A 27,328-nucleotide genomic window follows, 5' to 3' on the forward strand; every position below is an offset into this window, starting at 1 on the left:
TAAAGCAACATTCTGAAAAAACTTGAATATAATTTTAACTTGTGAGCTCATATAAAAGAAAAGATATCAAAATTTGATACAATCTTACACCAAGATACTCTGTTAGCGCAAAAAAATTTGGATGCTCAAGTTGCCCAAAATTGCACAAAGATAAAAACTTTGAATGCTCAAATCACCCAAAATTGCACAATGAAAGCCACATCCAAGGATACAAATTTCTGCATTTTCACCTCCGACCCCTTCCTCTACTCTTGCGATGACCACCTTTCCCTCTACCACCATCCTGTCCCATGGAATAGAACTCTGCTTTACTAGGCTTTAGGCCTAGGGTTCGGATGCCCCTCTTTTTTCCCTCTTGAGGCTCCTCAGTCTTACGTTTTTTTTTCAAGCTTCTGGAGACGAATGAGATTTCCCGTGAGCCACCTGCCCCAAACTTTACATCATTAGGAGTACCTGATTCCTGCCGATCCTGGAGAGTAGCAACCCTCTCACCAAGAGAAAGGGAATCCTCCTTGGCAAGGGACTCACGATTCCAAAATGCTTCGGCATGGCGCTCATCCTTGACTTCGTACAACCTGCAAGTTGATGTTTTGTAAGAATGACTCTGGAGCATATTTACATGAAAGATCGTCATATTTCTTCAATTTACTGATATTCCCTGATATCAAAATTCTGGACTTGATACAACAAATATATTCTGGAATTTGACAGATCATTTAGAATAGTAAAATGTAAAGATCTTCCAAATAAAATAAAATAAACTACCCTTAGTTTTGAAGAATCTAACTTAAACAGTGCAACTTGTCAGCAGGATAGCAGTTTTGCTAAGTATCTCAGTTGATTTTACAGAAGTGTAGCAGATGATGGCATTTTATAGAATAAATAAACACTCTTCAGTCTTTAATGTCATACTGATGAGACCATAAACCTGCCATGGGATATGACAGTCAAAAGCCTAGGCTTTAAATACCTTTGCCAAATCACATGCTTTTGCTATATTGATCTACCTTTTGCACTTCTAATATTCTTAGAGAAGACAGATATAGACAAAAGCTCAACTTTTACGCCACAAAAGCAATGGTCAATGAAAGAAAATGATCAAGGCGAAGCAGCCTCAAAGCAACAGCATGCAAACGCCTATCCAAAAAAAAGATCAGAGAAAAAAATACCACAAGCAGAAGGCAGACCAATCATGCAATTTCTTATTTTCTTTCTTTTCAATCATGCCCTAGTAGAAAGAAGACAACAGATAATTGCGTGAAAGCTTTCTTAGAATCTAATTACAAATAAATTAGACAGCGATGGAAGAGAAGCTGGCAACATTGGCATCTGATAACAAAAGATTCAAACTGCACCATGCAGGTACGCCCACAAAAGTATTCTCTCCTACATTGGTTCAGAAAAAATAACATGTAAAAAACAACTCAGTTTCCAATAACGGATTCATTTTAATAGGGTCACGTCTTGGAAGGTTGGGAATCTTTCACCAAGGGTGTCCCAATGCATAAAACTCCCGCTACTACAAGGTCTGGGGAGGGTCAGATGTATGCAGCATTAACCATGCCTGCAAGGAGGTTGTTTCCATGTTACGAACCCGTGACACCTAAATCAAAATGGAGCAACCTTAACATTGCACCAAGGCCCACTCTCGTTTAAAACGCTTAACGCTAACAAGTAAAATATATACGATATTTTCTTTTGTAACAAATCATAATATGCAAATTATTATCAAAATCTTATAATTCAGTTTGCTTATCACGGTGTAAATGTTTATTTAGGAGTAGGAGTGGCAAAATATGACCCGACCCACCAAGCCGACCCGTGTTTGACCCGCCATAAACAGGTTTGGGTTTGGCCTAAACAGGTTTGGATCGTAAACAGATTGACCCGTTTAACTTGTTTATTAATTGGATCGGATACGGGTTTTATATGTCTGACTCGCTTAACCCGTTTAATATAGGTTGGATCAAATTTTCTGGCCCAAAAAAGGCCTGCACGCCGCTCGGCCCAATTTCACTGCGACTTCTCCTTTCTCTCTAGAGATTTCCCCGATTCTATTTCAATTTCATCCATCAATGTTCCTCTCCCGACTCCTAGTCTCCTCTCTCCTCCGCCCTCTCCGAATTCTTCACCTCCGCCCTCCCCTCACCTCTCCTCCGAACCTCCGCCTCCGCCCTCCCCTCGCCTCTCCTCCGGACCTCTGCCTCCACCCTCTCCTCCCCCTTGCCGACTACTTCCGCCTCCTCGTCAACGGCAACCACGGCAGGGACCCAAGCAAGCCCACGGACTGCGATGGAGGTAACAGCGCAGCAACTCAAGGGTTTCACGATCCGGGGGACGGTCTCCATCTACTCGGCGAGATCGATCTTGTAGCTCTGGAGCCGAGGCTTGGAGGGATCGTCGGGGTTCCAGGCTTCTAGTGGTAGATGAAGAAGGTCCTCATCTGCTTCGGCTAGGCGGACGGGGGCTCGGATTGGGAGTGGGCCTACGCCGGGACCAGTCGCGCTGCCGTGGACGAGGCAGCGATGGGAAGCGGCGGATGGGTCGGGAGAAGGCAGCGGGCAGCGCAGATGGGGAGCGGCGGATGGGTCAGAAGAAGGCAGCGGGAGGCGGCGATGGGGAGCGGCGTATGGGTCGGGAGAAGGCAGCGGGCGGCGGCGATGGGGAGCGGCGGTCGGGAGAAGGCAGCGGGCGGCGGCGATGGGGAGCGGCGGATGGGTCGGGAGAAGCCGAGAAGGCAGCAGGCGAAAAAGGTCATCTTTTATTTTGAGTATTTTATTTCTGGTTATTTACAGTAATATTTAGTTAAATGGGTAAGCATAAACCAACCCGACATGTTTAATCGACCTGTTTAATAAATAGGTTAAACGGGTCGGGTCAGGTGACTTGTTTATTAAACAGGTCGGGTTCAGGTTGTAATTTCTATTTAATAAACAGGTCAGATTCAGGTTTATACTTTCTGACCCCTTTAACATCTGACCCGACCCGTTTATATCTGACCCGACCCGATTGCCACCCCTATTTACGAGATGTAGTACTTTAAGGATAATCAAAATAAAAAGCAGATTATCAAAAAGTTACCAAGAGTTAATTCCCTTTTTACTTCAATAGTACCAAGAGTTAGTACCTTCAAAAAGGCTGACAATATTCATTAACTTGCCAATATATTAAAATGTCAGTTATTTAATGACTTGTGATAGAAAATTATGAGTGCTATTGAGTAAATATCTGGTTAAAAACTTTTGATTTTAATAGGAGTATACTTCTAAATTTTTACTGAAATATCTATATAATGATTTTTAATCTGAAACTCGATTTTATTAATCCAATCCTGTAATATCAAAAACTTGTCTGTGTTTCCAGAACACTGATATGAAAATCTCACCTCATGCGCTTCGATTTCTTCACTTTACTCCTATCCATCTCAGATTTATCTTCTGATGGCTGGGAGGCCTGTGAAGCATCAGAGTCACTGATCTCCTGCTCCTCATCCTCAATAAGTGGTTCAAAATGTTCTTCAATCAGAAAGGGCTGCTTCTTGGCAGTTTGTGGATGAAGCGCAAGATACTCAGGTGAAAGTTCATCAACTTCGAAGTCCTGTGGAGGAGATTAGACAGAATTATTATGAGTGGTGCCATAATAGATCTGAAATTAATGAATAGGAATATTGTACATTACTGTAAAACATGACAACATTCATGCAAATATTAAATGCTAACATGCAATCATCAATCTACTTTTAGTCTCATAAACAGGAAAAGCAGTAATTAACCATCAATTATCTTTGTAGATTACGCTTGAATGTGTTGAGGATTCTCTTGGTGCAATCAGCCACACGTGTTCAAAAACAATGATATACACCACCGACAAAACTCTATAAAGTTTAAAATAACTATCATCTGAAAAATCATGTAATTGGACGTCGAACTAAAAAATGATAATTTAATTGCACAATACAATGTTACCATATGATTTCCAATTCCGAGCACTCAAACATGTTGAGTGGTTCTTACGTGCTTTAAGCTATATAGATTATAACCAATGGACTGGATTCAAAATTTACATGACCAATCATGTACATTAACATAGTAACACTTATAATATCCTCCATTTCACGTTCACTTCATGCATAAGTAAATGGCTTCAGAGATGCAGAGATGCATAATTTTCAGTGTGTATGTATTCTGAAGCTCTTGATGGATACTTGTACATAAGATGACCATGTCAGCAACAAATGATTCTGAAATCAGGGAGAGAAATGCAGTATGTCCAGCACAGACATACTGCATCAAGAAATTAGTAAAAAGTGAGGATCAAAATTATCCATCTCACAATCACGTTGCAGTAGAATTTGGTGAAGAAATAATTAATCAAAGATGGTAATCCACTCACTCTCTAAATAGGGGGATATTAATGTTCACTGGGGTCACATAACATGACCTTGAGCGATACAACTAATTAGACCTCTCACATACACAGACATATATCTAATATATAACTTATGATATAGCTGTAAAAAAGAATTTACGTCCCGCCAAACCGGCTTGCTACCATTTGTACCTTATGGACCTGGGACACCATTCTCTTAAACTAGGACATCCCAGTCTGTCCTGAGCATCTGGACGCACCGGGATGAACCGAGATGCAAATTTTCAATTTTTTCCTGCTGCTTCTTGTTGTTATTGGCTGTTCCAGTACATCTGGGTCCATCTTGTCCCGTCCTGTTACTGTCTGTCTCAGAAGCAAACAGGTATGGGGCCCAGTTCTGAGATTTAAACCCTTAGCTATAATAGTGCAAAATTACATACTCTACAATAAATTTTTGGCGTTGGATTATATAAATGGGAATGACTGGTGAATGAGAATTCACAAAACCAGATAAGCAAAAGGATACAAAACTAAAGATACTTCACCCAATCCTTGGTGGTTTACAACCTTTACCAACTACAGCTACTTCATTCAATCCTTGATGGTCTACATCTTTCACCAATGCAGGTTCTTGAATCAATTTGTCAGTTACCCAGTTTTAGTTAGCCTTTCCCTCCTCTCCTGTAACCCTTTGGTACAAACTCAAGCCCCTCACCTTACCAAGACCAGCTCAGAGTTCTCAATTGAACATGTCAATACATTTCAGTGGGTTTATAGCTTTATCTCTGAAATATCATAAACCATGATAAACAATTATTTGAAGAGAAAACTATAATTGTCCCAAAGAAATAAACATAATTGTGCCAGACTCATGCATGCACACTTCAGTTTTTAGAAATACACTCAGGTGGTAAAAAGTAAATTACTACAGATCAGATAAACAATTGATGGTATGGTTACTGATCATGAGCATTTAATAAAAATTAACTTTTAGACTCTCTAAGTAGCAATAAATAACGGTAAACAATCACAGATACACTCACAAGCAGAAAGATTCACTACTGTCGTCTAGGTCAGCTTTGTAAAGTCTTTTTCTGTTTCACTTGTAGATAAACATCATATATACCAAGAACTTCTTAATTATATTCATCTGAGAGGGTCGATTTCTTCAAGCTGACATCAATTCTTAGTAGCGCTTGATGGTATTGCAATTTAAATAAAAGATGTTTCAGAATTCAGAATTTGTAGGCAGTTATGAAGAAGGTAGGTGGATTTTGATATTAGAAAAGGATTCTGAGGTTGATGAAAAGGTCGTTGGTTGTACCTTATTCTCAAACATTGCTGCAAAACGCTCATCTCTCAGGATCTCACTGCTTAATCCTCTATTTTTCTTCGATGTTTTCTTTTTCGTGTCAGCATCTTCCAACTTTGTCTCGGCTTCTTCTGCTTCTTGTTTTTCATGCAAGCGAGCTGCAAGAAGCCTGTTCACTTTTGGTAACTTCTTCTTGATCTGCAACACAAGTAAGTTCGCCATTTATAGATTGTTGAAGTAGACAGGTTACTTAGTAACACAAGAACAAAAGAAGAAAAAACATACTGTAATTCGAGAAGCCCGCTCAGCATCTATCTTCTCTTGCTTCCGTTTCTCTATGTAAGCATCATATGCAAAAGGATCTGCCAAAGCTTGTGCCTGAAACATTTGCAATGACAATCATTGCGTTGGCAGTAACAAAGCCAGTGATAACTTAATTCAAAGAAAAAAAAGACCATGTGAGGGAGAGACTTTGCACTAGAAAGCACAATAAAAAAAGGACAATAGATCATACACATGAGAAATGAGATAGAAGAAAGCCACAGGAGCAATATAAGATACTGCAATTTGAAGGAGTTCACTTCATCATCCTTCTCAAGTCATTGCAGCGAAGGAAAAAATGGATGAAAGTAATACTAAGGCAAGAATATATAAACAGATCTATATGGAGAGACCTAATAACAAGTGGGAAGAACTGGTTGAGGAAGATCATGTGTCAAGTCTAATTTCCTAGAAGCACCAAAAAGGGAATTTCCTAGAAGCACCAAAAAAGTGAACAGTGAAACCTAGTGGCCCATTCTTTAGAGGGTTTCCACCTATGCATAGTTCATCTTTCAACTGATTCTCGCAATGTTCTACAGTTTTCACCCTGTCTGTATATCAAGTTCAATATAATAGCCATTTGCAAATAGGAGCCTATTTTGAATCCTTATTTAGTTCACTATTCAGTATTAGAAGCTTATCTAAATATAGGTCTCCCAGTTTTCGTCCATTTTTCTTGAGAAGTAATTAAGCTATTCCACAACTTCCTTATTACAGATTACTAGATGATAAGAGATGGTAGCCCTGGAAAAGGAATCGATCAGTTTCATTGAAAATTTACTGTTAAAAGCATTTTTTGAGTTGCAAAACCATTAAAATGGTCATCTAACGTAGGACATTTTAATTCTTAAACATCCTTAAGTACAGTTAAACCAGAAAGAAATATCTGTGAAACCATGGCTTAAGGTGCCACTTGTACCAGCCTTGTACTGCTTGGTACATGCCATACTGGCCCAGAACTGGCATGTAGCACCTCCCAGGACAGCAAATCAATCCCCCTATACAGCCCCACCCCACTCAGTTTACCTTTTTCTTCTGGTTTATTAGAACCACGCCCAGCACCTTAACCGTAGGAACCCCGTACTGCCCCTTTACTGAAGTATGTACCATACCAACTGGTGACTGGTATATTTCTGGAGTTTGAGCTTTTTAAATCCTTGTGCGGAAGAAATTAAGAACATCAAATAACAAACAACGACCGTTAACTGTTTCAGGGACATAGGAGGCATATGCTTCTTCATTATCTTTCGGTGTTTATACTTGATTAATCACATCATTCTTCTGGAATCTGGAGCCCTAGTATACGTACTAACCTGAATAAGCCATAACTGTACCCAGTGGACTATAAGCTTGCTAACTGAAATTCTTTGAGCTGGGCTTGAGGTATAGTGCACCACTTTGAGCACCAATATCCTACATATTTTAAACATATTGAAGAACCTAGAAACAACTATCAATTCCAAAACAAGGCCTGAAATATCTTTCACGAATCTAGAACTTGCTTTTTATGTTCTTCATGTTCAATATGTAACCCTCCATCATGGACATTTAATAATCATTACACTACAGTTTGCTCTAACTTAACATCAAGCAGTAAGTGCCTACACTTCAGTGGCTAGAAGAGATTATCTAATTTAGATCCAACGGAACTGGAACTGTTGATCAAAATCAAATGGGAACTGAGAAGTTTCCCATTAAAAGAAACAAGGGTGAACATTGGTTCATAATTTGCAAACCAGGAAAAGACAAAGATGGGATAGTATAGGCGACATGTGTCAGAGAAAGTTTGCAGTGGAAACAGGGAAAATGTATCAAAAACTTAGTGAGAAATGTATAAAAAGACATAAATACCAGGACACCAGATTGTAGTGGTTTCTATTGAATTTCGTGTATATAAAAACAACTTTCTCGATGGTTTTTTTTTTTTTTTTTTTGGGGGGGGGGGGGGGGGGGGGGGGGGGGTATGCATTTTTGTACTTTCCCTGCTCAGGAAAACTAGAGCAAGTACATCCAACACATTTTCCCAGCAACAGTAGGTTACAGAGAATACAAGTTTCCTAGCATCTATGCAAAATAAGATTTGAATATATAAATGCCAAAAATTACTAAACTAGTAGTGCTACAGGGGCAAAGGAACAAAGGATATGCTGATAAATGAAAAGAAACAGCAAAAAGGATGAACAAGCAGTACAATGTATTTTATATTACATGAACATATAATGCCTGTACAGTTTCAATGCAGCATAGATACAACATATAAAGGCATTTAAAACTCTCATAAAATTTTAAAAGACTTAAACATCAAGAATCCAACTAATCCACCCTATACAGGTTTAAAAAAGAACTGTCTGAAACTTCCACATATTTCTATTTCAAACAGCTTTATTTAGAAACATTATAATAGGATCCAGAACTCAGTAATGCAACAATCTGACACAGTAAAATCTTAAACAGCGTAGAGCTGTTTGAGATTTAGACTTGCTCTCCACAAGAAAAAGAATTTTCAAAGTCAGAAAACGGGCTACCCAGGAGATGATGGAATCAGATACTACATGTTTCACAGACTTAAAGTTTAATGTCAGAAATCAGTACCTTCTTATACAATCGGTAGTCAATGAAAAAGCCATGCATATAAGCTCTCAAGAGATTGGTGCCAATCAAATTTGTCAAATTGAGCCGTTCAAGGTCTTCTTTAGTTAAAAACTTGTAATCATCATATATGGTTGTTTGTGATCCTTCCTCCATCTCTTCCTACAAGACAAGAAAGTCACAGAAGAAGACGAGCTTTAGAGTCAGAATACACCTCTAGTGCATAAAAGGAATAAAACCAAATAATATGTTCATTTTAAGGATAACACAACATGGTAGGCTTTCACACCGTTATGTTTTCAAGGTAGGAGCACCATTTTGGGGCAGGACCAAGAGCAGGTATGAAGTAGGCTGGTATCTGGCTGCAATCCAAAGCCAGTAACATCAAGCCACTCTCGCGGAAAATGCATATATCATTGATAGTTCCCGCATTTGGTTCTATGCTGGTCATGTTATCTCCCTGAAAAAAAAGGTAAAAGCCCTCTCATACCAAATTCTTCAACTAAATTGTGCAATGGTGTTAACGAAATTGCCAAGCACTAGGTACAAAGATGGCTATTAATTTACATTATACATATATTTTAAATCACCACGATTTTTTTTCAGAATGTGGCTGAACGGGAAATGTGAAACATTAGTACCTTCAAAAATCATTTTCTAACCAAAATCTCATGAAAATATAGAACACCAAGTGGATGAATCACTAATAATGCAATATAAGGAAAATGAATAAATATTTCCAGAGCAATAAGAAGTTACAATCACTTTTTAGAAGATCATATGATCCCCTTAAATATTATCCAGCTGAGCTAGTCAAAAGAAATTTAAATTCATAAAAAGTTTAAGGAAATAACTCTAAAAATTTTAAAAACCTAAAGAGGTCCATCAACATGTGGGAGGACTGAGGATACTTACTAGTAAGGCGCAAGTTGTTTGATGATTAAAGTACTCAGATGATCTCATGAAAATCAATACTAACAAAAAAGTGTAAACAAGACAATGCTTTCTTTTAATGCCATTTTAGCAGCATAAATAGTAGATAATATCTTGTATAACCTTTAAGGAGTTATTGGCATGAAATATGTGCATGGGCAGAAAAAGGATACATATAGCAATGATTCCTAGGAATTCTCATTAAATGCACACCATAGTGACAAACCTTGTAACCTTGTCCAGCCTCGAAAATGAAAAATATCATAAACTCCAGACTTATGAAGCATGAACATGGATATGAAAAATGGCTACAATATGATACTTATACATTGATATAGCAAATCTTGAAAAAATAGGATACAATACAGCTAGGATACACCAATGCAAATATATGTATTTTATACACACATTACACATATATGCATGTACACTTATATGACTAGATATAAATGTGTGTAAAAGGGTATCCATAAAGGATACTAGGCTATCATAGTAACATAGTCCATGCTCTATATAATAGCATCAACTCATACAAAGTCATCATTTAGCCATCATTCAAATCCAAAGACCAAATCCATACTTCATATTTAACATCAACATCATAGACTACAAATTTGATCATTCATCATTAAGAGGTTAGCCTTAAAAAGAGAAAGTATCTGAGAAGCATCTCAAGTGTATCTAGAAAGTATCCCAAATAGTTTTCTAATTTTATAAAATAGGATACTTAACACAAGTATCTCACACGTATCCATGAAGTATCTGAGAAGCATCACTATATCATATGTATGCAATACACACACAACATATGTAGAAGTATCTATACTTTCCAGCTCCAGATAAACCATCTAGCGTTACTTACAAGGGAGAAAATGCGCATTTTGGCCGAGGATAGTGTAGATAATAATATCAACGCAAAGAATGGTCATATCAACAACTTAACTCGTATCTTCCATGTACAAAGAAAGATCATGTATAATGTCGTGCAAACAGTGAAGTATTCATTCAAAAAAAAAGTCATGTTTAAATAGAGGAGCATGCCTTAGACAAACTCATCTAAATTACCAATTTCCTGTGATCCTTATTATTCTCTCTGACAATATTTGACAACCAGGGAAGATTTTTATTCATGAAACAGAGGTTAACCAGTTGGAAAGTACCCAAGAGTTCAAAATGTCCTCTTCTGAGTTAAGCTTCCAAAGTTGTTGCATTATCAACTTGCCATAAGTTTTCAGGTGGATGATTTTGGGTAGTCCTACTTAGTAAACATTGGAGTATTAAATCATTTCTTAGTTCCAGGTACATTAGAAGTTTGGCATGTTGCTAGCCTATGATGGACGATAACGGATTTAAGCTAAATTGAATCTAGCCCAAGATTGTATTAAGAAAAGTGACTACTAATTGGCAGAGTGGTTCTTTTATTGACAAAAGCACTGTCAGCAAATCATACAAAATGTCTCTGCTTTTGCTTCAAGGGCAATCTTAGAGATAGGTACAGTTGGCACATAGGTCAAAAACAAGGTGCATCATATACAATAGGTGCATGCTGCATGTTTATACATTATTTTTCTGAATAGGTTATGCCATATGCAAGGGTTTTTTTTCCTAAGCTGCTTTTAAGTGCATATGTATTTGAGCTCAGCAAAGAGCATCTTCCACTTAAAATAACATTTAGGGTAGTTCAAGGTCCTCTTGTCTTTCATTTCCTATCAACAAAGGCTATTGTTTGCTAATATTAAACCAAAGGTTGAGATATGGTATCTAATTATATCATTGTATCGCATTTTTATTAATGGACACGACTTAATAAATTGTTTTAAAAACATAAACTGGTCATTGGGTTTGCGGGTATCTTCTGGTGAGTAAATGTCTTAAACAATAGAACCTTGCCGAAATCTAACTTTTGTTCCATATCTTAACTGTCTTCTCTCTTTAATTCTTTTAAAAGTTTATCTCTCATGCATCATAATAGAACATAATTTTAGATTGAATAAATTTTAGTCAAGAAACAAAATTGGCCGACCATTTTGGACAGTACTAGTTCGCAAACGATGTCCAAAATATTCATGCCTACAAGAAACAACATAAATTGATATGGCAAGTCAAGCACATGTCAAAGATACTTTGAAAGCTTTACTAATAATCAAAGAAAAAGATGCATGAGAAGCTTAATAATGTAAATAACCAATTTAAGAAGCTGCTAAATGATTTTAATATATTCACCTAAGCTACCATGAAAATTTCTTTTGATATCTCAACAACAAGGAACAAGAACTACACAGCCTAAAAATATAGAACAAAAGTTAACCCCAGTAAGTCAAGGGATTGAGCCTAACATGGCTACAGCAAAAACCTCACAGAGTTTCAGAATGCATTACATGAACATAATTACCAACCATCAGGTGTTAAAGGACCAAATTGCCTTGTACACACATATATATGCATATGTATGTCTGTTCATTTCTAAATTAATAATGCACATACGTATCCACATACACTGCGGAATGGAGGAAAAGGATTCATATAGCCAACCCCAAGTAGTTTGGGACTAAAGCTTAGTTGAGTTGAGTTGAGTTACATACATACACATATACATTTATGTATCTATACATACATGCGTACACATATGCATAGATATATTTTTATAGATACACGCATGTGTGTGCGCATGTATGTGTGTATATATGCATATTCATTATTAGTTTAGAAATATATATAATAAATATATCCATATATAAACATTTGTTTGTATTTCTCTTGCTGTGTGCGTGTGCATGCACATATAAAGCCCAGCAATTATTAAATACCAGACATAAAAAATATACATTACTTCTATATAAAATAATTCTTACCGTATTAGGATCCCATATCCTAACAACATGACTATCTGCGGTGACCAATTTTGGTTCTGCAGAATTAAGTGTCTGGTGCCATTTGATGTTCAATATTGGGCTTCCATACCTGTAATGTAATTAAAGTGGTTGCAAGCCACAATGAGGCAATTTTTCTAAAATCTAAGGCTTATATTTTCTATTTAAATATTCCACACTGAACTGAATATAAACAGAATACTCACATGTGATCCTTAATTCGAACAGGATCTGACATACGCAAGTCATAGATTGATATCTGCACTTCAGCCATAAGAGAAGTAAGAATATTTGCACTACAAATTACTCAGGAGAACTATGTGCATAAAAGACACAATAGGTCAACAATCTGATAAGGGAAGATGTCAAAGACAGAGAAAAAGACTATCATATCTAAGATACTAAGAACAAATTCCAGCAGAAATCGATGAAATCAACAACAGAAGATTTTCAATTTAAGGGATTGGAAAAAAAATAGAGAAAGAAACAAGTGTTTTTTTCTTTTAATAAAACATGTAAATTAAGCAGGAAAGAGAGGAGAAGAAGAGAGGAAAAGAAATGAAGTATAAGAGAATATGGACTGGTCTAACCAGCTGGCCAGTCCATATGAGCCAAGTTTCGTTTAAATGGCATAAGTGATGCACATGCCAGATAAATATACCGACAAAATATAAGGAATAGATGGCAATAAAAATCATCATTGAAAGAGTTAAGCCTGATATACATTGTTCACTCATTTCCCAATGCTAAAGCTTTTGGATTAAAGTCATTAGTTGACACGGTATTAGAGCTTGACCTATATATATATATAGAACTTCTAACAATAAGCGCAATTCTGACCTATTGCTAGTGGAAGTGGTTCCTTAACAAATGAAAATGACCAATAATGAAGGTGTTACTCCATATAAATATATATATATATATATACTGAATATTTTTGGTAAAATTAATTACTATATTTAGGTCCAACTGGATATTTTATTTATTAGTTGATAATGCTTATATTCTAAAATCCTGTGATTAAGGCTATGCAATAATAGCCTTCTCAAGTTGAAAAATGAACTTGTGAAGAAATAAAATCCAGTTTTGTGGAACATCTAAAAATAGATTATTCAGATGACAATAGTCTTTTGCTGAAAGTTAAGGCAATATTGTAAAATCAGGTAAAGAAAATTATTGAAATATTTCCCAAAGAAAACCATTTCGCAGATTAAAAAATGAATAATATGCATAAATGATGTATATTCATGCCTTTCCAGCACTGCTCCCAACAGCCATGAGGTATCCTTGAAATTCATCAAACTGCACAGCAGTGACCTCCTGGAGATGCGCAAGACATTAAAACCTTTGTCAAAGAAATGAATATAAAATTTGCATCATATAAAGAGAAAGAGAACGATAGGCCAGAGCATTACATGGTCAACATCACCAGCAGGCATGACAGCATTGATTCTACCAACAGAAGATTTTCTTCTCAAATCAAAGCATTCCACAGCACCATCCTCACCACCACAAGCAATGAGCCCATGAACGCTACTGAATTGATCAAAGAATGTAAAGAACAACTTGATCAGTTTTGGACAAGCAATTTCACTATTATAACTTATAATGAAAAAAAAAAGTGCTGGCAACTGTTAATAATGCCATCCAACCTTCGAGAAATTGCATTTATAGCAGGTGACTGTGTGTTAAGTGATGACAGAAAACGACCCTGGCAAATTGAAACAGGAGAATATTAGCATCTGTGGAGATATTACATAAAGAAAAAGAATGAAAATTGAAATTAAGTCAAGCTTTCAAATCCTCTGGGTGCATACACAAAGAAACTAAAGCTAAAGATTGGTGATAATTGTATTTTCAACTCATGCAGGTAGTAAAGCATGTAGAAAGTAGAATGTAACAATATTCATTTTCTCAAGAAACAGAGATTAAACAATCAGATATTTAGTATATGGAAATTACCCATGAAAGAGATTAAAAGGCCTCACTTAATGCAGGTCAGGTTTGCATTAGTAGATTTAAGCAGCTGTAACAAGAGGAATTTATTAACTGAGAGATTTGGTCAATTCATCAACCTTTGCACTCTGCATGTGCCAATTTTTTCCGTTCCAAATTGATTAGTCCATGAAGAAAAAGATATTGATTTGTATCCATGGGTTGAAAAATCACTGTGGCATTGGGAGAGAAGATGAACAGCTATAACAAAAGTTTTATTAATAAAAAATATGGTTATAAATCAAATGGTTTAGAATTCATGTTATTCCACTACAAAGTACAAACTCACTATATTAATTGTCAACCATGTCAAGTCCTCTTTAAGCTGCTTCATATCCAATGTGTCTCCCAATGAATCTCCTTGATTGCTATTCCACCAATAATCATGTAATTTATGTTCATCTTAACCATCAAGATTATAGGAAGCAGATACACTAGGATTAAGTTAATTCCTAAACCTGCATATGAACCTATAACATGTTAGGGTCCATATCTTCAAGTTTGACTAGACATCTAGTGATTATCTTTGAACAAATATATGTTTCTCAAACAGAAATATAAAGAGGCTGCTCTGGCACTTGTTAGCCCATATATGGAGAGTTATATTTAACTGCTTGATAGAGCTTTTAAGTGTTTGTAGATATGACATGACACCAATTATATGTTTCCACAAGACTGAGTGAGCACTAATGATGGTTAGATTCAACCCATATGCTTGCATATCATAGACAGAATTTTGTTTTTACCATTTCAGGACAGCAGTTCCTTCAAGCCAATATGATGAACTAGATAGTTGCCTATGATTCTCATAGTAAGAAAATTCCCCCTACCAATTTTTGGTTATCCACACAAAAAGAAAGATCGAAAGCCACCAAAAGAAAATCAGCAAATACTTCAATATAATGTTGTACACACTAAATTTGGCAGAACGCATTTAGTATAACTGTGAAAACATTCTCCAAAAAGTGACAAAGACAAATTTAAAACTAAACTCAAAACTTTGCCAACAAGTTGATGCATACTTTAGCATCTTATTATTACGGTGAAGTAAGAATTATAGATTCACAGGGCAAGCTCAAATAATGAAAAATGACATTTCAAATGAAATTAAAATATGATGAGAACCTGTTCCAGATTTATTCTGTATAAATCTGGGGAAGAAGCAGCACATAGCAAGTCACAGGACCAGCAGTCATATGCAATGTCCCTTCCCATTCTGATTAAAAAAAACAAAACTCAGAAGTCTAGATGTATATCCAAGATGCATATTCGAGGTAATAGAATACAAAAACAAATTATTCACATGTCTAGATGCAAAAAATTTAGGAAACTTCTAAATCTTAAAGCAGCATGGAAGCAATACAGAGATGTAATGAAACACATAGACTCACAAGCCAAGTAGGACCAGGTTTATTGGAATGCTATAGTAGTCGTAACGAACTTTGTTTGAAGCTCTAACACTTAATTGATTATTGCTAGACATGGTTGTATGCAAGGTCCGCCGAACAGAGACAAACCACCTGATTTGCCCCGTACCGAGCCGACCGTATAGGGGACCGAGTCGGTTCACCTTTTTTTCAGAACTAGCTCCGAACTGGCCGGAACCGGTTTTAAACCGATAGGAACCAACAAGAACCGACTGGAATCGATCACGATCACGAGCCGTTCGGGCTCGATCCGAACCGGCCAGTTCCATGTATAACCACTGTGAACCAAACAGTTCGCACCCAAGTCGAACCAGTTTTGAACCAACCCCCCTCCTCCCTCTTCCTTTTATTTTAAAGAACGGTTGGGAAGGCCCAAGAAGTTTCTCATGCCTTCCTATCCTATTCGAATACCCCCCCTTTCCGACCGCAAAAAATACGTTAATTCGGCACGATTGAAAGAGGATCCAACTCTAAATAAGATACGCTTCCTCACCCCTATCTCATTTTCTCTCTTTTTTTATAGATGCCAAAAAATACCTTGAAATTTGCAAAATAAAGAAAGATCATGCCAAAATTTTTGATTTTGGCTTGATTTTATGATATGTTGTAGATCTATGGATGATTTATACGAAGACATAAAAATTTTTAATTTTCAAATTATATATAATTTTTAAAAATAAAATATATTTCGAACTAAAAAATAGAAAAATAGAAAAATAACATAAAATTCAAATATAAAATCAGAAACGTATTTAGAGGCATGCAAGCTACTCTCCGGCTAAATTTGGTGTTCACTTATTCAAGTTTTGATACAATCATACGCATAGTGGCTTAAGCCTAAATTTGAAAAAAAATGAGAAATAAGTAGCATTTGATCATGCCCATGGACTTAGAAAAATATATATAGCATCCATTGTAGGGTTCTACATGAATCTGAAATCAAATTAATTTTTTAAAATATTTATATTTAAAAATTATTTTTAAAATAAAAATAATTAAAAATATATAATTAATACCAAAAATTATGAAAAATTAGTAGTACGTAATACATATTTCAAAAGTATTTTCTACAGTAGAAAACATATGTTTTTTTGAATTTATAAAATTTGAACATATTTTTAAATTTAAAAATTATTAAAAATATATAAGTGACAGATTTGGCGGTCATGCATCTGCTGGCCAGAAAAGAAATGGAAGACATGAGACCACTATTTATGAGCCAAAGCCACAGTCACAAGGTGGTCTCCAATTCACCGATGAATCTTAGTTCACATGCTACACAAAATAGGGACCAAAGTGCACGACCTAGTAGAGCCCACGAGGATACAATTGCATATAGGAGATGGGTTCCTCGAGATCATTCAGGAGAACACGATACAGCTGCAGATGATCTCGCACGTAGAGTAGGTAGCATCCATAGACTTATCAAGCTCTGAGTCGTATACCGGATCCTACTATCCATAGCCACAGGCAGCCTATGGCATACGGATATGGATATAGATATGATATGCTTGAGGCATCATCTTCCAGTGACTACTATCCTACGCAATCTAGAGCATCTTATGGGTCAGATTTTGCAGCCAATATATCCGAATGCGCCCCTCCACAATTGTATTATCAGACAGAAAACACCTCTTAGAGCCAAAGCTTCAACAAGAGATCCGAGAGTGCTTATAATCTAAAACATGTTCTTGATAGGATAAAAGTACAAAACTACAGCGCCGCTTGATTAGAAAGGTGGGCTGATGTGCCTTCTGACTATGTTAATAATACAAATATCTATAAGAGGCATCGTAGCCGAGGTTGGGTTTGGTAACAGACTCGTGCGGAATGCCACTCGACGAAATTTTAGATATCGGTATGTATGTTGTAATTTAAATATATATAATTGATTATATTATTTTTTTATCTTCTACCTCACTAGTTGATTTTTGGATATTTTATGTTGCTTCTTATAACATACAAGATCTCACTAATCATTTTATATTTTGTATCACTTTAAAACAACAAGATGTATCATTTAAGTTATACCAGGATCATAAAAACATCAAAAAACACCAATTAACCAAACTTGAAAAACATAAAAAAAAATGGGCATGCCGATTCAGAACCGGCACACCCAAGCATACCATGTGTCGGTACGGTGCCGCCCGCTGACCAGTACGGATTCATGTACCAGTTCGGCGGATCTTGGTTGTATGCCACCGCTCTATTAAAAATCTGTGGTTGTGCATAAAGTTCATGGATTTAAAGGGATTCCATCTAAACAAAAAATTGTTGTATGACACTTTGGACTATCTGGTTGAGGATTTTCTACAGTAGAAGTAGCAAATTATTCAGATTATCTAGTTCCGGTTTCAATATATCTTTTTCTTTCCAATGAATACATAACAAATTTCAAGTATCTGCATAGCATAAACAAAAAAAATTTGTGAAATGCCAATTGATCCCTCAATGATAAGGTTTGTGATTCTAGCAGATAGGCATGAATTTGGAGTTTTGAACATGGAAAGTGAGCAATAATTGAGATCCTTGAAATAGTTAGCACAGTGGGAACTTTTGTAAGCCAGTTCAACTTAAAATCATGGCACTCTATGTTTAGCCTAAGACTCACGGGATCTGCATATTTCACCAATGTCCATTTCTTAGCTAATACTCCAATGTAATAAAATAGCATTCAGATGTGAAGTATAATCAAACAAGGAAACATAAAATGAATGATCACTTCATCAATAACTGAACAAACATATATGAACAACTTTCTGACCAATTTGAAAGGTTTGAATCAATGAGAAGATACATTATACATGTAGCCTTCTAACAGTTTATTTCTTGTACTCGCTAAAGAAATGCATACATCTCAAGATAGAAGACACAAAGCAACATATCCAAAATACAGCAATACTTATATTAATTCCAAGTAAATTACCATCTATACAGGACTGCAGGTATTGAACTACAATGTATATTATAAGTGCTAGGAATTATATATTTATGTGTGCATAGCTGAGAGATAGAAATGCATACAGACAAAAAAAAAGAGAGAAACAGAAAAGAATAAGTTTATTTAAAGAATGGCCATTATAAATTTCATGTAATTTAGTGATTTCTGCGGTTCTGCATCTAGCATAAATACATGTATGGTAATCTGGCATAGAAACACATGGAAAGCATAAACTAACCTTGGAATCCTTAAGCTGTAGTGACTTCCATATTTTGCATGGAGGCAAACAGAACGGTCAGCACACAAAAATGCAATCTTTGAATAATCATCATCTAGTACCTATTCAAGGGCAAGTTCATTTTCCATTCAGAAAATAATCATCTATAAAAGCCCTAGAAATCCAAAGACAAGTCCAATAAACAAAACGAGCCTAAAAGTTGGCATGAACAGAAACATAAAAAGAAAATAATAAAGAACCAGACTAGACTAGAAATATATACACAGGCACAGTGCATGCAATTATCCAAGAATAACTCTAGGGGACACTACAGAGTTCTCCCACTACTTCCACATCCCATGTGGCATGAGGTGAAATGGTGCAACTTATGGAGGTTGGTAGCTTCTTCAAGGTAGCTTTCTAAGTACCCCCACTAAACCAGTTCCACATTGGATCAGGAGATCTTTCAGCTGCTCTGTAGTCTTTTCCGTTAGGAAATGAATAGCAAAGGGTGTAATTTTTTTATTTGCTTATGCCACCAGAGAAGCAAGAAACCATGTTAGAATTTAAAGAAAGCTATTAACATATGCACAACTATTTCAAGAAAAGCCAGAATGAGAAGAATTTATTGGCATGTTACTAGGATGATTCTCGCAAGCAATCAGCCCAAGTTTAACCTCCATTTAGCTTTTCATAGCCAAATCGAATGAGTAACACTTCCTAGTTCCCACTTGATGTTATAGAAAAAAACATTTTTGCCCACTGTCATTTCATACTTCAGCTTATTTACAGTTGTTAAAAACAGTAAAAATAGAAACAGATAAAATATGTTCACCAGTAGTATTAATATTATAATGAAAAAATCGATGATATAAGAGAAATTCCAGAACTGCTTCAAAACAAATGCACTTTGGTAAATATTGAATAAAGGATCCTCCAACTACAAGTCAATTGCTGAGGAACCATCATAAACAAATAACAGAAAAATCTATTAAGGAACAATGAAATATACATGTTTTACTTATTGAATAGGAGAAAGCAACTGACACGAATATCATAGAGGTGGTCCGGATGTAATAAAGTTGAACCGAGATATTCTACTTCAAGTAGGGTGTCAATGGATGTAGCTTTTCGACATATTACAGATACATAACTTGATGTTGGAGTGTAAAATTGGTCTAGGCTCTCAATACTTGATATTAAACTGACTCAAGCTTTACACTAGATCAATGTTATCCTAAGTTCCTAACCCTCAAATCCCCCAACATCAAACACCCCCACCCCCTAACTCTCTCCACGAAAAAAGGTAAAAAATAAAAGGGGTTTGAGGCCCAATATTATGGTAAAGACAACAAATAAACTAGATAATTCATTTTTGAAATATGTCATCCATGTCTCCACCCAACCTTTTCATCAAAGATGGAAAAAATTGAATAGAACAAATGTTGTATATTGCAGTCTTAATATCTACTATATGTAATGTAAAAGGCTTTGCATCCAACCATGCATTGCCACAAATGTCATCCGCTAATGTCCTCGTCATGCGCCTTGAGCAAGGTTCTAAATACTAGTTCCGAACCCCTGCCATTATTCCATGAGAACAATATAGTACCGATACTCATGCACTTAAACTGATAGCTTCAAAATAAAAATTATGTACAAACGGGTACAGTCAGTAAGGTACCATCGCCATCGATAAGCACCAGTATGGCCAGTACGTACTAGTACATGAGATTTTGGCATCTTGGCACCCATACCAATGCCAATTTCGTCTCTTGCCTTTTGAATTCTTTCCCACCTTTTTCTTCTCCCTTCCTTTCTCTTCTTCTTCTTTCCTTTCAATTTTTCCTTTTCTTCATCTTTCCTTTCTTTCTTTCCTCTTTCTTTTTCCCCATGTAGGGGTTTCCAAGTCCCAACCCATGGGATGGGACGGCTGGGACGCCCTCCATCCCTCCGGAACTTAAAATCTTGAATAGAACCACCCTACTTTGAAAAGCCCAATTATTGTAGTGCTCAAGGCAAAATGCAAATTTTCCAGTCGTACAATTTGCTAAATGCCTAGACTAACATGCCACTGTCACATAGACTATCAACATCACAATGAATTTTACTAGAGACAACAACAATATTCATGATGGACTTGAGCATCATTTGAGAGATGCAGGAGGAATGGTCCAACCCAAAGTAGCCAAAAGTGGGTGTGGGGCGAGTGCAATAAGGGTTGGAAGCACCCAGGAGGATCCATACAAATTTATATATTTAAATTATTAAAAATTAATTATTGCAGTTCTAGTTATTATTTGTTTTTATCCAAACATATCTTTAAATAGTAAGAATGATATTTCAATCTAAAATAAATAAATAAGCCGATATTGTACTACCATCACATCAGCCTCTTGCTTATTCTTATTTAATTAATAATATTTTAGTAACTCAAAGCTATTAATCAAATTGAAATATTATTCAAGTCGTGTGTTATAATTTCATTAATTTTTTAAATTGGTGTCAAAAATGTGATACACATTAAATCACCTTCCCCACCACATCCCACACACTTGATCTAGGAGACAAAGCCCATTCCCCTTCACTCTCTCTCTCTCTCTCTCATTTTAACTCCATTCCGCACTTCTATTAAAAAAAAAAAAAATCCTTCAACACCTACCCACTCCTGACCCCTCCCCACCACTCTCCTCTCTCTCGCACTCTCTTAAATAGGCATTTGGGAAATGTCACATAACAAAATCATTTAGCTTGCCCCTCCCCTTCCCACCTCTCTCTGTCTCTCAAGCCCCTCCTCTTCCCACCTTATTCAATCTCTCTCCATGTGCATCCTTGATGCCGGACAACTCTTAGACCGACATTGCAAGTGATGCACCAGGGATATTCCGGGCGATCATGAGCCTACGATGCTCAAACCCTTGCTCCTTTGCCTAGCCATTTGGGGTTAGCACATTTTAGCCAGCCCCTCTTGGAGTTACCCAATATTTACTCAAAAAGTCAAGGTCGAGTCAAATATTAGTTATGCTATCAATAGTTGGTAGTTAACAAGTTTTACTTGTTTGTTCATAAATGTGGAGTGTCTTTTAGAGTTTCTGGCAAAATTAGCCAAACCAATACCAGAGGATGTACCGACCAGCAACTAGTTCAGCGCAGTACAAATTCATACCATGCCGTTCTAGGGCATACCAACACAGGAAGAGCCGAAGAGGCAAAAAAGGAGAGAGAGGGAGAGGGAGGGAAGAAGGAATGGTGAGGGATACCCTAACCCAAGCAAGTGCATGAGGGGGAGAGAGAAAGAGGAGGGAAGAAGGGGGAGGGCAAGGGAAACCCTAACCCGAGCGAGCGTGAGAGGGGTGAAGCAGCCGCAAAGCCTTGGGGGATGAGGGAGGGGTTGGAGGGAGTGCTACGATCTCAAGTGGCAAGGTGTGGGTCTCTCAAAATCTCGAGACAAGGAGAGACTGAGATGAATGGGGGTTAATTGAGCCGCAGGCAGGGATTGAGCCAGGCTAATTGAGCCGAAGGTCATTTTAATTGAACCGAGGGATTGGGTATGGCCTTTGTTCAGAACCAACAGGGGGAACTGTCCCGGTTCAAGGTGGTACGGCCAACCTCTAGGTTTTATTAATTATAGTTCATGAATGTGCCTCCTAAAGTTCGTGAAGGTAATTATTATTTGTTTGTTAGATTATTGTAATGCATTAATGAGAAGGATATGAAGAAAGAAACATAGTGAAGAATTAGATTGTTTATGTTATTCCATTTGAATTTAATAGTGGATTCCACATGTTATCTCCCCTCTACTACTTGCTTCTCCTCTATTTCAATTTCTTTCCTCTCTTTTTGCTTAACCTTCTAATACTTCTGGCATTAGTTGGTATCAGAGCATCAGTTCAATCTCATCCTTTCTTTTATTTTCTATTCAAGAGACAGCTCCTTTATAAAGCTATGGTTCACATCGACGAGGAGCTGATGGATTCCTTTCACATTACAAAGAGTTATTTTGTCAACACTAAAACTGCTTGGCTAGATTAGAAGGTTAGATGAAAGTTTCAAAAAAGTAACCAATCAGATCAAATAACAAGCAAACAAATTTGGAGATTGCTCTAGACAACTTCAAGCCATGGTATCCCAACTCCTGATCACTAAAACTTCTGCAAATGAGCAACCATGATCCTCCAAAGTTGTTCATTCCCCTTAGCCACGATCAACTTAAGGGAAAGGCATCAATTAAGGAGCCGAAAGAAATCATGAATTCACTTCCAAGGACTCACGTTGTGGTGACATCTCATCCCTCAATTCTCCTCCAAGAGATTTCAGAACACCTCCTCTAGTTCTTGAAGCTCATGTAATCAAAAGACATGATGCAAATGAACTCATCAACCCAAATGGGAAATAAGAGTTCGATTTAAGATGAGTGAACTTTAAGTTTCAAATTCCTATTTGATGATGGAACTTGAAGTTTTCAATGATAAAAGTCCATGCCTCAAAAACTTTATAGAGAGTGATTATCAAAGTCTTATGTTCAATTTAATTCAATCTGTTCTTCCAGAACCCATTTTCCATAAAAGCACCAACACCATTTGGTTTCCTTTTGCATCATCAACTTTCAGCAAAAATCAAATTATTTGTACAACAACACAAGACCAAGTTAGCTCACTTAGAAGGTGAGAAATTCCAAGCGTATAACAATCAAATAACTCAAGGATGAGTTCCACACAATGGAAGCGTTCAATGCAGGAAAGATGGTCCAACCATATGGGATCAGCCCATTTTGGTTCAGCCCATCTTGAAGTGGCCCGTTATTTAGCCAAAAGTCAAAGTTTAGTCAAATATTAATTATGCTATTAATAGCTGGTGGTTATAAGCTTTGGTTATATGCTTATAAAGGTGGAATCTGTTTTCTAGAGTTTCTAAGCTTTACTAATTACGGTTCATGCATATGTCTCCTAGAGTTTGTGAAAGTAATTATTGTTTGTTTTTTAAATATTGTGATATATTAATAAGGGTATGAAGAGTCTTCTTATATCTATATATAGATAGATGCATAGCACAAAAATAAACAGATTGAAGAAGTAGATTATTTGCATTATTCTATTTGAATTTCGTGGTGGATTTCACTTGTTAACTCCCTCCACCTACTTGCTTCTCTACCTTGATCTCTTTCCGCTCTTTTGTTTGACCCCCTATTGCTTCCAGCACCACTATGTTCCAAACAAGAAAACATAGCTACTGTCCAATTAAGATCTCTTTTATACAAAATGTGGCTCAACTATATCAAAAAATATATGCAGGTATTATCATGTGATATAATATAATGCAGTAGCTTCATAATAACAAAATACCAACATCTAAAAATAGTTTATCTGCATATGTCTCCTAGAGTTTGTGAAAGTAATTATTGTTTGTTTTTTAAATATTGTGATATATTAATAAGGGTATGAAGAGTCATCTTATATCTATATATAGATAGATGCATAGCACAAAAATAAACAGATTGAAGAAGTAGATTATTTGCATTATTCTATTTGAATTTCGTGGTGGATTTCACTTGTTAACTCCCTCCACCTACTTGCTTCTCTACCTTGATCTCTTTCCGCTCTTTTGTTTGACCCCCTATTGCTTCCAGCACCACTATGTTCCAAACAAGAAAACATAGCTACTGTCCAATTAAGATCTCTTTTATACAAAATGTGGCTCAACTATATCAAAAAATATATGCAGGTATTATCATGTGATATAATATAATGCAGTAGCTTCATAATAACAAAATACCAACATCTAAAAATAGTTTATCTGCAATTACAAATAACTATTAACCCCATTCATCAAAGATTTCATCGACTAACAGGGACATTAAGACACCAGGTACTAGCCATTCACTAAATTCCTAGCAGTAAAATGTGTTAAACAAACAATAAAGGGATACTGTGGCAGTCTTCATGGCACTTACATGGTACATGCCATGCCATACTAGTGCACTGCATACACTGGCAATAAAAACATGCCATGCAGTAGCATGCATCTAGCATCATGCCAGCGCCAGCAACACACTAGCATGATATCTTGCTACCAGCACTTTCATCCTTGCATAGAGAAATAAGCATAATGAGTTTGCAACTTGAATAAGTAGCACGAACATGATCAAATGAGAAATCTGAATTTTGAGAATTTCAGCATAAAATGGAATTACAATTGTTTTTTTAATCAAAACAGAAAACTCAAGTCACAAAGAAATTTAAGTTCCAAGAACAACCACTAGATCTGCATGCGACAAATAGGCTTAAAATAGGGCATAGATTTTCCTGGAAAGTACGAGAAACATATAGCCCGTTAGAAAAAAAAATAAACTAATTAAATAGTAAGTTACCTGAAAATTAATAATTTCTGAAACCAGATGCCTTTCAAACTTCAATGACAATTGTCTCAACTCGAACACTTTAATTTGTGGAGGATAAATACCTAATATCAAGATCAGATAAGCACACTATGCATGTTTTCATCCAAACAGCAATTAGCATGAAACCATCCAAATACTACTTCATAAATTTACACCAAGTGACATCATATACAATTAAATTCTATATAAGTAGGAAATCATTAAGGATATGTCAAAATGTGATAATCATGGTAGGGGTCAGAGTTTGATGATTCGGGATTTCAGTGTCAAAATTTAGTCAACAATATAGACAGGCAAATCTGCAATAAAGGTCTTCTAGCAATTTCATTCCAACATCATACATTGCTGGATTTTTCTGGAAGACATGAATCATTGTGAAACTGACAGGGTTTAGAACAGATATTTCACTTTCAGACAGTATATTCCAGAATGAGATTCAAGTATATTGTGAGCTCTGTGATCAAGCAAACTAACCATTTAATAGCAGACACACACACACACACACACACACAGAGAGAGAGAGAGTAAAGCAGATTAGAGAAGCACAACAGGCAGGAGATGTACCTTCACCATTGACTCACATTATTAACAGAGTCATGGTTCAGAAACTTTGTTGCAAAATGACAAAACTAACCCCAGTCAATTAGAAGTTTATGACATAGGACACTTAAAAGTGGCATGATTAATTAGAAGTTGCAAGAACTTCAACAGTCACATGTCAGTTCACTTGCAAGCTATGGCAAATAATAATAATAATAAACTGGAAACAAAAAAAGTAGCAAAGATAAAGAAATAGAAAGATAAAAACTGCCCCAAAAGCCTCCAGCTTTCCTCAGGATCATAGCACAAGACAGCCACTCCACACTTACACAATTTATCCATCATATTGATATCTCCTTTAGTAGAAACTGGTATTTGTCCCTAATTATGCCATCAAACAGCCCCAAGCCATCTCAATGCTTGGTGCGAACCAGGTCCATTCTCATTCAATAAAAGTTTTAATATCAACCATGCTTTTGTACTAATTTCAAAAATTTAAGAAAGAAAAAATAAAAAAAACTCTTGTACCAATAATTGGAAAGAAACATACATCGAATTAACGTCTGCTGTGCTAGTACCGAGCCTCGGACCGGTTGCCCGGCGGCACAGGTAAGTACGGCCCGGCGGCGTGCCATGCCGCCCTGTATCGACACAGTAGAAGAGATGGGGGGGAGAGAGAATGGGAGAGAGGAAAAGAAAGAGAAGGGGGAGGCCGAGGGAGGCCGACGAAGAACCAGAAGAAAGTCAGGGAGACGCCGCGCGAAGAAGGCGGAGCCCCTCCTCCGTCGGTCGGCCCCACCCGGCCTCTCTCTTCCTTCCTCTCCCTCTCCCTCTCTTCCCCGCTTTCACTCTTCCGCTTTTTTCTTCTCCTTCTCCCCCTCCATCACCAGTCTCGGTTTCATTGCCGGAACCGTCCCGCTCCGCCGCCAATACAGCTCGAGACACCCCGAACCAGGCGATTCGGGACGGTTCCACCGACCATGCCTCGAACAATCAAGTAGCCACCTAGGTCAATGGCCATGTATTAACAGTGAAAATGCCTATATCGTCTTCCAACAAATACAACCCACCCAGCAAATAACAAGAAAAATGGAGGAACCACCACATCTTAAAATATCATCATGGCTTGGTTTTATATTTAAAGGTACCTAGTTAGTGAAACAATAAGAAAAATTGCTATGTGGAAACTATAAGAAAGCTTGATCCTAAGCTCTGTACAAAAAAACAAAATGAAAGAACAAAACTATCTGCACTTGGCTTCTAGATTAGCTAAGGTAGGTGCCTTTCCTAAGGTACCGACTCCGCAATATTTTTAGACTATACCTGAACATATCAACACTAGCCACTTACCTCAACGAAACAATGCTGTAAAAAGCCAATGATATTCTGTTTCCCCCCACTTTTCTTGTCTCGAC

At 36.8% G+C, this 27,328-nt stretch overlaps 1 protein-coding gene across 2 annotated transcripts in view; it reads right to left on the reverse strand.

Annotated features, from left to right (window-relative positions):
• The window catches only part of LOC103715066 (nucleolar protein 10), a 35,514-nt gene continuing 8,186 nt past the window's right edge, over positions 1 to 27,328 (reverse strand). For both annotated transcript variants that reach the window (XM_008802575.4, XM_039114688.1), the window contains 14 exons: positions 25,344 to 25,435; positions 18,998 to 19,098; positions 15,514 to 15,604; positions 14,046 to 14,104; positions 13,809 to 13,929; positions 13,645 to 13,713; positions 12,600 to 12,652; positions 12,376 to 12,484; positions 8,880 to 9,050; positions 8,594 to 8,752; positions 5,966 to 6,058; positions 5,693 to 5,878; positions 3,386 to 3,597; positions 1 to 575 (listed from right to left, as the gene is read on the reverse strand). In XM_008802575.4, coding sequence (XP_008800797.3) covers positions 227 to 575; positions 3,386 to 3,597; positions 5,693 to 5,878; positions 5,966 to 6,058; positions 8,594 to 8,752; positions 8,880 to 9,050; positions 12,376 to 12,484; positions 12,600 to 12,652; positions 13,645 to 13,713; positions 13,809 to 13,929; positions 14,046 to 14,104; positions 15,514 to 15,604; positions 18,998 to 19,098; positions 25,344 to 25,435 — 1,865 coding nt within the window. In that variant the 3' untranslated portion in view covers positions 1 to 226. The remainder of the gene's footprint in view (positions 576 to 3,385; positions 3,598 to 5,692; positions 5,879 to 5,965; positions 6,059 to 8,593; positions 8,753 to 8,879; positions 9,051 to 12,375; positions 12,485 to 12,599; positions 12,653 to 13,644; positions 13,714 to 13,808; positions 13,930 to 14,045; positions 14,105 to 15,513; positions 15,605 to 18,997; positions 19,099 to 25,343; positions 25,436 to 27,328) is intronic.

The sequence above is a fragment of the Phoenix dactylifera genome, chromosome 17 (assembly GCF_009389715.1).
Source record: "Phoenix dactylifera cultivar Barhee BC4 chromosome 17, palm_55x_up_171113_PBpolish2nd_filt_p, whole genome shotgun sequence".
Taxonomy (NCBI): Eukaryota; Viridiplantae; Streptophyta; class Magnoliopsida; order Arecales; family Arecaceae; genus Phoenix; species Phoenix dactylifera.